Below are 13,569 nucleotides of genomic sequence, written 5' to 3' on the forward strand. Positions count from 1 at the left end.
TAGTATCGCATCGTAGCACTAATGACTGTGATATTCAACTCGGCATAAGACTAGCGTTTTATTTTCTAACAGTTTATTAGCCGTATGTATCCTCAATATTTGTAGCTTCATTCATATTGACATTTTCTACACTAGCTTTGCTTCAATGCTTTCTATCTTCGCCTGAATAACACTTCTAATCCATCTGATAAAGTCGTTTCTAGTTGTCAACATCTCACAAGAGTAAATATCTCAGTATGTATGTTTATGTATGTTGTGTGTTTGTGTGTATGCAATGCTTTTACGTAGTAGAATAATGTGTAAATACAATAAAACCTCATGAATAAAATTTTGCAACATCCAGTAGTAAATACAAGGGGAAAGCTTGAAGATTCCAACATACTACTTTTGATTCAGTGCTATTAAACATACGTTTCTCATAATTGTTTTATTTTTCACTTGCGGTCAAGAGAACACGTGTGCAGAGACATTAGTCAGGTTTGAGTTCCATTGCTTAGAACTGAAATAGCTCGCTTAGAGGCTTACATCTAGAAGTGGACAAAATCAACCGCAAAGTATGTACAATTCTGCTGCTAATTCAATTCGTCACATGTATGAAATAACTTACAGTTTACGTACTATTACTCTTATCGGTATAAACTTTTTCGCAAATAATCGATAACATTGAGGATTTTTATATAAAAATCATTCGCCTCTCTGTCTCTACAGTATATCCGTGGCTAGAAAAGAACTCGGAAATATACAGGCGGAAGTTTCAGTTTTACAAATTAATACAGCTTCTAAAATATTGCGCTGAATATATAAACGTTAATTTATTGTTTTTATCACATTTGTTTTAGTTTTGAAATGAATCTTGATTAGTTTCAATGATTATATAGTATTTACGCGCGTCGAATCGGTTAGCCTACGCGCACGAGAAGAGACAATCGAATTTGACTACGGCAATCAAATATCCGAGGCTTGATTTCGTCACAAATATAAAATATCGATTGCTAAACGGGGGACTTGTGAAATTTGAGTTAACACATTTAAGATCGTCAGCTAAGCTAACAGGGGGTGTATGTGTACTGACTGACTCATTGCAACAATTCCTTCCAGCTATTGACTAATGGGGAAGATGACTACGTTTTTTTACACCGGAAAACAGCGAATATACTCGGAACGAGTGCACCTTCAGATTACGTTTTGGTCAAAATTTGCAAATTTGGATTCTCCTTATCATGTATATTACAGGTGGGTTGGAGCATCTCAATCTAGTTACGACTCTTGTTCGTTCATTTCGGGATCGGTGGGGAGATCAGGTTTTCGGAAATCGCGAACAAACTACTGGCGAACACTACTTCGATTCTACTACACAATGAGCACCTCTGAAAGGTGGTGTATGGGAACAGTGCATCTAGAGTGGACACCAAAATGAGAGCGATGAGCACGGTTGACCCAATTGATCCTATCTTACAAATCTACACTGATCTACAGTGATTTTTCTCGTACTATTGGTGAAATTTGTTGCAAATAGATTCGCATATGATGAATTTCATGCCAATTCGGCTGGTAATTGGTAGCAATATCTCAGAATTCAGTGGAACGTTGTGGGTGTAAAGACATTGGTCATTTAAGCAACTTTGCATGCTTGAAAACTTCAACAAGAATTAGACCACTTTTTGAAAAGGGACTAAGTTTTTTTTCTTCATTTCGTACAAAAAAATATAACTGAAAAACTGTAATTCCTACAAAATGTTGGTCAAAGGATGAAAATTTTCATTGGAAATTGCAAAAAATTAAATAGAATTCATTTGTCTCAAAAGTTTTTTTTTAATTTTCAAAGAAATATTTGAACTGCCCTAACAATTTACAACAAGTCATCTATACATCGGAAGATCACCATCCATTGTTCTTTTGTCTTTGTTATCACGCGATAATTCACCGAAAAAAATGGGTTTAAACATTAAACATTAAAAACAAAAAACATTAAAAACAAATCACTAAAAAAGTCATATTTTTGTTCTCTTTAGCATCAACGCTAAGTCGCAACGAATTCTTCTTTCTTCCCAATTTAACAAAAAAAAAGTGTTGCAAATTCGGAACTTATCCGCAATCAGTAAGTTTTAAATTTTTTGTATATGTTTCTTATTCAAAGTGATTAAAATGAATAAACTCTCAGAAAAAAGAGGATTTATAACACGCATAATTAGGTCCCTAGTGTTTTGTTTTTGTTCCTTACGCTGCGCAGGATGAAACCAGGATGCATGGTATTTCTTCACACACACTGACGAAACTACCCATGCAGCATCAATCATGGTAACCCATAAGTCAACAGAAAAAAATTGACAGCTCTATTTGTCGAACTCTAACCGTGATGGGGAAAACAGTGAAGCTACTCCGTTCAGAAGTGTGCGCGTTCAAAGAACGGTACCCCGCCGCGTCAAAAACGGACATCGTGTGATACTTTGTGAACGCCAGATACGCCCGTTCCGGCATTTACAACATTATGGCACTATTGGACAACAATCAGAGCATCGAAAGAAAGCCCGGTTCCGGGCGGCCGATGACCCTGAGTGACGAGAAGCTCCAAAGGATGCTGAAGAAAAAGATCGAGGGAAAAGTGGCTACATCGCTGCGTGCGCTTGGTCGGGAGGTCGGTGCCAAACAGTGAAAAAGTACCTGGCGAACATGGACATACATGTCAGGAAGCGAAAGTCGCGTCCACTGGTCTCAGAGCTACAGGCAATGATGCAGCGGCAGCGGCCGAATAAAATGGTCAAGTCGATTTTCCCGGCGAATCGCGACGTGGCGGTGGTGATGGAAGACGAGAACTATCTCACCCTGGATGGCAACGACTGGCAGGGCACTTCGTATTTTACTTCCCCCACGAAGGAAATGAGTTCTGAAGTGCAGTTTATTTCACACATCAAGTTCCCCAAGAAGGTGCTGCTGTGGGTGACAATCAGCGAGAAGGGGATGTCAAATCCGCTCTTCTTTAGCTCCGCACTGGCCGTAAACAGGGAAATTTATAGTACGAGGTGCCTGCCAGAAGTTGCGTCGTTCATCGAGAAATAACATAAGGGCGAAGACGCAGTGTTCTGGCCGGATCTGGCGTCGGCCCACTACTCGAAGCAATTATTAGAGGAGATGGAGCGGCTGAATATCGATGTGGTACCCAAGTCGGCGAACCCGCCCAACGTCCCCCAGCTGCGTCCCATCGAGAATTTCTGGACAAACCTGAAGCGTAAATAAAACAAAAATCGCCATCCGGAAAAAGTCCATTTTTTTAATGCAAACGTTACAAGAAATAACACAACGATTCGGAAGGTGAAAAACAGAACCAAGAACAACAACGATCGCAGAAATTTGACCGTTTGAGAAAATAAAACTGATGAATGAAAAGTTCAAGGGCTAATTCCAGAAAAAGAACAAGAATAGAAACAAAATCACTACAGATAATTTGCAAGTACTTATGATTATAATTTAATTATTTCAATAAATAACGTTTCTTCTCCACTTTTCTCTCAAATCTCACTCGCGAAATATGAATTTCTCAGGACGACTATCTTTTTGTTGGTCATAAATCAAACATATAACGCAAATATTGGTTATGTTATTTAACAATGTTTGTCAATAAATAACAACAATAACCTTTTTAACAGTCAAATTTACATTTTATGGGTGCACAGGATTAGGAACACATAATATGTTTTCAAAAATATTTTTAATCAGTTTTCTAAAGCATTGTTTGCGGTTTTTATTTAAAATGTTACTACTAATGATCTAGCTTCAAGACCACATTAACTGTATTGTGATATGGTGCATATATTTTGTTACATAATGGTTTCAACTTTGAAAAGTATATGTATGGAAAAAAACTATGTTTGAGTTATACTTATGATGTAACCGCAAGCTTGACGTTGGCTTAGTAATCATTTGTGTATATTGAATATTGATTAGGCTGGTGATTGAATGAAAAAAATTCCGAACTAAATTGCAAACAAATCCCAATTTAGGTCAATACATGCATTGTGATAGTTTAAGTTCTTCGTTGCAAGTAAATCTAATGGCTAAGTCTATCATTTTACGTATGGCATGATACCTGTGAATATGTGAACGGGAGATTTGTCAAATTGAATGGATTTCCGAGTGAGCGCCAGCTTATATACAGATTTGTGTGATTTAAATAGCCTGTTTTCATTTCATAACTCTTGAACATTTTGTCTGTCGAATAAAGTGACTGTCATAACATTTCGTTCATCCGGCAAAGAGGTATCATCGTTCAAAATCTTGCACTTCAAGCGTCTCGCTCTCGTTTTCGAAACGTTGAACATACCCCCCGGTACTAAAATGAAAGATGTAGTCAAAAGTTTGCGGAACATGTCAATCGTGATAATCTGTATAAATAAAAATGAATAGCCGAATCCTCGAGGAAGGAATGATCAAATTTAAGCCGGCTTCATATTGTTGTATTCGTTTGTGCCCACAGATCAATGTTACGGAGAGAAAATCGGAAAATTTTCGTAAAACTCTGGAGAAACGTTGGAAAATTCAGAAAAATTGAATTCTCATCGTGATTACATCGTGATAAGCGTTGTTATTCCATTCGATATTTGCGCTAACGAAATTGATCTTTGTTCGAACGTGGAAATGGATTTTTAGTTGGAACAACACACTTTGAAAATTAAAATTTTGAATGAAAATTTACTTTTCCATATCAAATATATAGTCCATATAATGAAGAAACGTGTTTTCTGTTGCAAATGATTCTTGAAAGAGAATTGTGTCTGATAATAATTTTATATTATGATGACCAGTTTTGTTTACAGTATTGGAAAATTTGTAGAAAGAGAAAATTGCAAGAATAATCAGGCAGGATGAAATTAGCCGGGTCAGGTAGTTTACACATAAACAAGTTATGAGTTAAAAATTAGTGGTATTTTTTCAAAAAAAAAAAAAGAAAATGTAGTTGTTAAGAAAACTTTTTTCATGTAGCAGTGTCCTTCTTCCGATGTTATATGGATGACTGGTTGGAAATTATAAGGGCTATTCATATGATTTTTTTAGAATTAAAACAAAGGTTTTTGAAACGTTCAATTTTTAAAATAACTGAAAACTGAAAAATCAGTGTATTTATTTCGTATTTTTTACGAAAATTTCATTTTGTGAAAAATTAAAAAACACTTTGGCCTTTTCAAAAAGTAGTCTAAGGCCGAGGACATAGTGAACGCAGTACGATGCGAAGCGATTAATTGGAGCTCATCGCGTGCTATGACCAGTGTTGAAAATAATCAATTCATTCATTGACAACACTTCTCTTCACACGAATATCACGGGCTCGTTGGCTACTTCGATGTACGGGCACGTTTCACTCATACGGATCTCTTTTCACTTTTCACTTTTCACCCTCCCTTTCGGTTGAATAATCGCACCTTCGTTAAAGCCGATTGTCATGCTATTATTTGAGATTTACGTTTGTTCCTATCAATTGAACTAGTGACCGACACTCAATTGACACCCGACGATGCTTTGGTTTGTTTTCAGAGAAAAACAGGGGAACAACTCGCGAGAATGAATTTTTAATTTCTTTCATTCTTACGCTTCTCGCATTACTGTGAGAGTGTGATGCTAACACATGAGTAAGGGGCATTAGAAAATGCTCTCCCATCGCCTGCTCTGTGTATGCCTTGCTTATATGACAGTGAATAAACCGAAATCATGCTTCAATGCGGAAAGCCGAGGTTGTGAGAATGAATTATTTGTTTTCGTTCGGCCAAATACATTCATCACATTCAAATGAGAAGGAATAGCGTTCGATTAACAATGAACCCTTTCGAATCACAGTTGACAAGGTTAGCCTAATTCTAGCGATCAAGCAATGCTTTCTTTGATGACGAATGGTATTCTTTGTTATTTTCGTCGATATTTTCGATTGAGACTGAATTTTCACCGCACTGGCTATAACATGCTTATCAATTTGAATCGCTTGGTTTTTGACGTTTCAATAATTTCACATTCCTGTCTATTTCACATGTAAACATCCCAGCACAAAGATGCCAGGTATGATAACATGTCTTCATTTTGCACAATTGAATTGTTGTGAGACATTTTATTTTGCAAAAAAATATATAAGTATGCGATATTTTTCTCAAAAAACTTCAACCGAACATCTAAATCGAAAGTATAGCAAATGAAACATTTTTCTCAGTGGCATTTGGTTACTTTTTCTCCAGTATCTTATATTATTTTTTTAATTCACTCAATCAATGGCAATTTTCATTTCCATGTGCACGTATTTTCTTGAAATCTCCATAAGCCACGGTCAACGATATTCAAAATCGTTTTTCTCTATAAACATGGTAAATGGGAAGCCCGTCGAACTCATTGCAATAAATATAAAAACATCAAGAGTGAGGTTCATGGAGATATTTATGAAAATCATCTGACAATCATCATTTGCATTCACACGCGGCAAAACACTCCACGAACAGTTTCGCCGCATTGAAATTCGCATCGCATCTCGTTTACTATGTCCTCGGCCTTATTCTTTTTTTGAATGTTTCAAGTCTGCAAAGTTGTTTAAACGTCCAATGTTTTTTACACCCACAACGTTGCACTGCTATTTGAGATGGTGCTGCCAACTTCTAAGACAAGTTGGCATGAAATTCGTCATATTACTCACCTTGAGCAATAATTGAACACTATTATCAGAAATGTTTCACGAGAATCGGATGCCCCAGAAACCTCCTAAAAGGGAAGATTGTTTACTGCCTTTACCTTATTTAAATCCCTCCTTGGCTCGCTTTTCCCACTCCGCTCGACGTTGCAATATGCCTTTGAACTCATTAACCTCTCGAATCGCCTCGATGGTCGTGCTATTTCCGTTTGTAATACTGCTGTTGTTGTTATTATTGTTATTGCTAGCATTCAGATTAAACTGGTTCATTGTGGCAATTGTATGGCGGTTGCTGTTTATGTTATTGTTATTATTATTGTTAATATTGTTGTTGTTCATCCCGGAGGATTCGTTACTCTCCGTGCTGTTCTTCGCGAAACTGTTACTGTTCGGTACTGTCGATGTCGGACTGCCTGGGATAAGGGATTTACGTAGCTCGCCAAAGGATGTTGTGTTTCTATTCTGAACGTTACTTGCGTTCCCGAAACGATTCGGCACCCCAAAAGGTTTTGGGTTGCTTTTCCGCAGCACTTCGTTAGAATTATTATTCTCTGACGCAGCTTTGTGATCGGAGGTTTCCTTTGGCATCCCACCAGCAATGCTTTTGGAACCAGCATGAGCTCCCTCCGTTTTGACAATCTTGTCCAGTTTCTCCTCACTAGAATGATTCTCCTTGTCGCTGTCCACACTCGATAGAGGCTTCGCCTCAACATTTCTATAATCATCATCGGAACGAAGCTTCAGCGATCTCCTCGCGAAAACCTTCATCAACTCCGGCGTATCTTTATCTTTGTCTCTGTGGTTATCTACAATTGACTTTTTCCGCAGAACGACCAATTCATCCCCACTGCTGGATCCGCTGTTATAATTACAGTTCCTCTTATCAAACACCTCCTCCGACTTCTTCCGCTCATACTTGATATCTTCGGAGGATGAAGAAATTCTTCGTTCATACTTAATCTTTTCCTCCGTGACCGAGGTCCGGCGCTGCAGAATTACCTTCCTATCGTCAGCAATCTCCTGCGTTAGGTTAACCGAATTCCGCTTTGACGCGACGTCGGATCTTTTGAACGCCAGCGGGCTCTTTGGAGTTTCCACGAAACTGCCCCTGGCCGCCACAATCACCGCTGACGGTGGCAACGGTGGTTTGCTTTCCGTTATCTCGATGTTCTCGTTGCTGAACCGACGCGCTTTGATCGATTCGTCTATAGAACCGCCGCTACCCGAGACCGGAATCGCTGGACTAGGCGAAGGAGTAATGTCGGCACTGGACGGCGGAGCCGATGTCGAGAGGACCACGTTTGACTTGGGACGGGCCGTCTCCACACGGTTCAGCTGGATTTTCATGAACTCTGGCACACGGTTCGATTGTGGCGATTCGGGTTGATCCAACCGATCCGAGCTTCCGGCGTCCTTGATGATACTGACGAACGAAGACGAAACGAGTTTATCGATGGTTTCCTCGATCTGGGAAATGTTTTGGTTAGATTTGTTGAGGACACTGTTCGATTCCGGTGGGACAATAGCGTTTGTGGTTAGGATGATTGACTTCGGCTGGTGATCGATATGTTCCAATTCTCGTGGATTCAACAAATTATTGTCGTTTATCTCGAACTTCTGCAGCGATGTGTTGGAAGCGACCATCGTTCTGCCACCCTCCTCAATTGGCTCGTCCACATTGGAAATGTAATCCTTGAATATTTTCGAATTGCCCACATTGATGTTTTCGGTCATGCTAAAAAATTTGTGCTCTGTTTCGAGGAAGTTATTGCTGAAGTTTCCAATCGAGAGTGAATTGGTGAGGTTGGGAAGACTAGGTAAGTTGTTGGCGTTGGTCAAATTGTTTGATATGTTGTCACTGTTATACACGCGGAAGCTTTTCGACTTTTCAACAACTTTTCGCTTGGTGGGACTTTCCTTGGGCGGTTCTTCCTGGTTGACAGCGATCTTTGCGATTCTTTGCTGATAAGGACTCAGTCCGTATATTCTAGGATTTTTCAATTTGTCCGCATTTGACTGATACTTTCGAACATTCTGTTCATCCCCGTCTCTTTCGTCGAAGCTTCGTTCCGAAAGTTTTCTACACTTCGGCACCAAGTACTCCTCACTCTTGTGCTGGACAATCTTCGAATCTGTGGTGATTATTATCGAACCACTCCCGCTGGAGGAAGTCGAGTGACGGTTGACTTCCACATTCGAAGAGTATCGGTGGCTATCATGAGGTCTGTCAACATCTGATGTGTTAAAAATTTCCTTCGGAAATATCCTCTGTCTAGCCGCTGGCCCAGCCTTTATCTTTCTATAACCGCTCATTTCCGGTACATCCGCATCACACACAGGAAGTGACAGCTTGACAATCGGCTCCGGTGCCATATTCATATTTGATGTGATGTAAATGGTACTGGTGTTGTCCTCTTTTCGTGGTGATGCCACAGGGATGATCACCGGCTGTTGATGATGTTCGTCTCTTGTACTTTGTTCGTGCTTCTTTTTCTTGAAGCTGTAGTTCAAGATTTTCTTGAAGAAGCCGTCGTCTTCTTTTTTCGAGCCGCCAAGCTCGAACTCCTCTGTGATGTGGCCGTCGCCATTGTGCCTGTTGAAATCATAGCTTTTAGATATATTTCTGTTAATGTAGATACCAGAGTTGGAATTCGGAGCGGTTGTGTTGAGCGACACAGAGGCTGATAATTTCGGATTGATGGTGATTGGTTCTCTTGCCGGCGTTTTGTTAATCACGGTGGTACTGCAGCTACTACTCAGCACCGATTGGATGGTATTAGTCGTGGTCAGCCCACCCGGATTGATACCAAATGGAAGCGAGTGGCATTTGGCTTCAGCCTCTTCTGCACTGGGCGATAGATCCACCGGGATATCCGTGTTGGAGAGCTTCAGTGTGTCCTCGTTGACCTCTGGAGTGGCTGGAAGAGCCGTTGACTGCAACCAGAAAAAAGTGAATTTCATTACACAATGAGAAGATTAATGGGGTGTGTGTGACAGCGAGTGTTTACCTCACGCGGACGAGCACGTGCACGAGTGGGTCCCTTCTTTTTTGGTCTCACTGCTAGCTTGTGCTTGGCAGCTGAATGACTAAGTTTGGCTGCTGGAGAGTCAGCTCCTGAAAAAAGGTTCAAGTATATTTATTTACGGAAACAGCTAACTTCAACGCATGGTTCAAATTTGCTCACCATTTTCCTCCTGGTTATCAAACGACCGATTGTACATGCTGGAGCTAGCTGAATCCAGATGCAGTAGATTGTGTCCACTGGCGTTTGACATGGAACGTTCCTCCAGGTCCAGATCCGAGCTAGTCATGCTGAGAATGCTGAGCGACCCTTCGCTTTTATTGATCCCACGATCCTTGCGTTGGGGCGTTATCGGACTTTGCGGAAACCCAAGGTCCTCATCGGAGGCTTCGCTCTGACGATCCTTCCGTCGTTTGCGTAGCACGTCGGCCAGTTCGTTCTGAAAAACGTGAAAGACATCACAATGGTTAGTTTTTTTGTGCTAATATAATTTTTTTGTGCCAAATGTGGTATTCCAATCGCCCTGTGTTTTTATCGCTCGTCTACTGTATCCTTTCTTGCTTGCATGTTTTCGTTGGCTCATCGGCAATCCTGTATTGCACATCCTGATCCTGCCAATGCACAGCGAACGGCCATTCTACTGAAGATTGGAGGAAGAAAGTAACCATTGTTTCACAAAACGCCACACCATGTTCGTCGAATATATTCTCCAACGTAATTTCGTGAGGTGAATAGTATATTTGAGAATTTTGAGAATCTTGCCGTTCTGATAATCTGCGTGGATGCACACAAGGACTATTTTCGACGGTCGATTTCTCCACGTCTGATTTTGATCGATAGGCACCTCTAGTCCATCCAAGCACGCAGCTTAGTTCAACAGATGGAGTATTTTTGATATTCAAGGCAAAGAATTGCCTCAAGGAGGTAATTACCGCCCCAATTCGCTATCTTCTCGTTTTCCTGGCTACCTGGTCTTATTTCACAGATCATCTCGCCGTTCATCATCATGTCCGAAGCTGAACGGAAGTTGCGCCACCTGAAGACGAGATGTCGTCTTTTACTCTGAACAATAGGAGCCGAAGTTCCCGTATGCCTGGAAGCGGTCTCGTCGCAATGGACGGAGCTCAACAACATACAAGTGGAATTAGAAACTTGTGATGAAGCTCCTGAAGAGATAGATCAGTATTTTAAAGAAAAAAAAAAGTCACAGGAGGGTTGTGTCCGAGACGAGACCGCATAGTTGACGTAGGATTCCGTTAGGCTATCTGTTGATTTTAGATATATTTGAAGAATTAAATCGTTAAACTCTTTGATAATGATTTGGTGGCCCTGAAAAGGGCCGTTTTGTTTAGTCCTTGGATATTGTTTGTTCACTCCAACAGTGTTTACCGAGTGATGATGATAGAAGGATGGTAAACAGTCATTGGATGGTGCATATCAGATAAAAGATACAGAAGTGGAGCGAGATATGATGAAAACCGCCCTCTACGATCCTAGACGAGATGCACCCTTTATTATGTATGGATAAAATAAAGAAAAAAAAACTCACCAATGTAATATAAGATAATTACCAATTTTTCTCATCAGTAAAAACATGTTACTTTAATATAGAGAAAACATATTTGAAATGGAAAAGGTAATCTGATTTTATAACTTTTACTTTCTGAGTATTTATTCAACCCAATGCGAATTTGAATTGCACTATGAGCACTTAATAATATATGTTGAGCATATTGTGGTGAACACTTTTGAGCGACACTGTAAGTCGCCAACCGATGCAACATTGTTGCTACGGTTGATTATTTTATCATGGTGTCAAATTGCGCCGACTGGTAAATTAAACATCCACGCGCAATTGACACGCTGTGTCAGCAATGGCATCGACCCTCCACATCGATGCCCGAGCGTTCTCTATGGGTCTCGCTGATATGAAATCAGAACAATAAATCATTAGTTATTCGAACCTAGAGTTGAGTAGTCTGCTGCCTAATAGAGAAAGTCCCAATTTAAGTAGTAAAATGTTAGATGGCGACTGTGGCAGCCTCACTATTAGAGTGAGAGTGTTCTGCGGGCGAGACGGTTCTGCTGTTTTGCACCGTGCCTCGAAGTGTTGCTGGCGGGAGGATGTGATTTCCTCATGAAAATTCAGTGAATTTAGTGTTGGACAGTGGACTGTAGCGACAATGCGCTACATGTTAGCTTTTCTTGACTTTCAAGTGGTATTACTGGATCCCTCTTTAATGTTGAAGTGTTAAGTGAACAATGTCCTGAGTGGCGAACAGGGGAAAGAGCTGCCTAATGAACTGTGGGGCGCCAGTGCTCCTGAATTGTATATGGAAGTGGAAGCAGTCTTCCAGCAGCATACAGTCTGCCGACGAAGCCGCGAGAACGCGCCCGTGCACCAAATTACACCACTATGTCTGTCCTTCATCACCAGCACTGGGTTCCGAAAATATCCACTCAGTGCACAACGGCTGTAAAGAATCCGACTTGAAGCCACTAATCGAAACGGATACGAGAACCACGAAGCAGGCGACAGGCGGGACGGCCCCGTGTGAACATCGGCGAAACGGAGTGACAAATGCTTGGAATATCTTCGCAACAATCTTTTGAATGAATCGCAGAGAGCCGCATTCCATACGCTGCTAGAATTTTACTACATGAACATCGGCGAAACGGAGCGACGGTGGTGCAATGAACACTTATATATGAATTATAGATTAATTAACACATATCAGTGAAAAAGATAAATTAAATGAAGAATTCAATGTAAGTACCTTCATTTGTTTCATTTTCTTAAATAAGTGCCAAATTTTTCCACCTCGCCAATGCTGAAGAAATTGAAAAGTGAGGAACGAAGTTTGTTAAACGAATTGAAAACTATATACATAAATCTAAAAAAGAGTCCTAACAGAAAATACCTGAGGAATACTTTACTCGCCAAAAGAGAATATGCCAGACAGGTCTATAACACAATTTTATATCTGCTCGATGATTATGAACATCACGAGCAGAGGGAAATTGTGTTAGAGGCCAGAGATTTATTCGGCGGTATTCAAGTATTGATTAATTCCAAACTTGATTCCGCAAAACAGTTATTAAAATTTACGACGTTAGTAAAAATAATAATAGCATTTAACCAATTGTTTAAGAAAAATAAAATGGCTACCCCGAAGGTGGACATTAAGCTGGGAACAGCTATCGTCCAAACCTATGAGGGAAACCCGGAAGGGTTGAATCAATTTATTGATTCTGTTGCGCTGTTTGCAGACAGCGTGGAATCGGAATTCGCTGATGCAACAGCTGCACAAAAAACAGCAGCGAAAGAGACGGTAATCAGATTTATTAAAACTCGACTAACCGGGAAAGCTCGAGCAGCTGTCGGAGACAGACCACAAAACACTGAAGAAATAATAAATAAGCTTAAGACATGTTGTGGAATGAAAAAATCTCCTGATGTTTTTGTAGCAAAACTACAAGAAACGAAGCAGATTGGTGATATCAATAAATTTACCAACGAAGTCGAAAACTTAGTGTTCCTGTTGGAAAAAGCATACATATCGGAAAATATTCCCACTGAAACGGCCTGCAAAATGGCTGTTAAACAGGGAGTAAAAGCACTTTGCACCGGAGTTAGGTCCAGTGAAACCAAGCTCTTGCTAAAAGCGGGACAATTTTCGTCCTTAACTGATGCGATAGAAAAGGTGATTGAAAACGAGGGAGCATCATCTGCGAATCAAAACTCGCAAATAATGTATACCCGTCGTGGCCATTTACAACGGGGACGCGGTAGAAATCAAAACCGTGGGAATAGAAATTTTTATGCTCAAAATAATTTCAGTAACCGTGGCGGTTTTTTCAATCGTCGCGGCAGAGGAAATTTCCAGC

The 13,569-nt window shown here is 40.3% G+C and overlaps 1 protein-coding gene across 12 annotated transcripts in view; it reads right to left on the reverse strand.

The window, feature by feature from the left end:
* Positions 1 to 56: 56 nt before the first annotated feature.
* The window catches only part of LOC129771839 (bromodomain-containing protein DDB_G0280777), a 237,822-nt gene continuing 224,309 nt past the window's right edge, over positions 57 to 13,569 (reverse strand). For all 12 annotated transcript variants that reach the window (XM_055775921.1, XM_055775914.1, XM_055775920.1 and 9 more), the window contains 3 exons: positions 9,844 to 10,120; positions 9,667 to 9,773; positions 57 to 9,592 (listed from right to left, as the gene is read on the reverse strand). In XM_055775921.1, coding sequence (XP_055631896.1) covers positions 6,761 to 9,592; positions 9,667 to 9,773; positions 9,844 to 10,120 — 3,216 coding nt within the window. In that variant the 3' untranslated portion in view covers positions 57 to 6,760. The remainder of the gene's footprint in view (positions 9,593 to 9,666; positions 9,774 to 9,843; positions 10,121 to 13,569) is intronic.

This window comes from Toxorhynchites rutilus, chromosome 2 (assembly GCF_029784135.1).
Source record: "Toxorhynchites rutilus septentrionalis strain SRP chromosome 2, ASM2978413v1, whole genome shotgun sequence".
In the NCBI taxonomy this organism is placed as follows: Eukaryota; Metazoa; Arthropoda; class Insecta; order Diptera; family Culicidae; genus Toxorhynchites; species Toxorhynchites rutilus.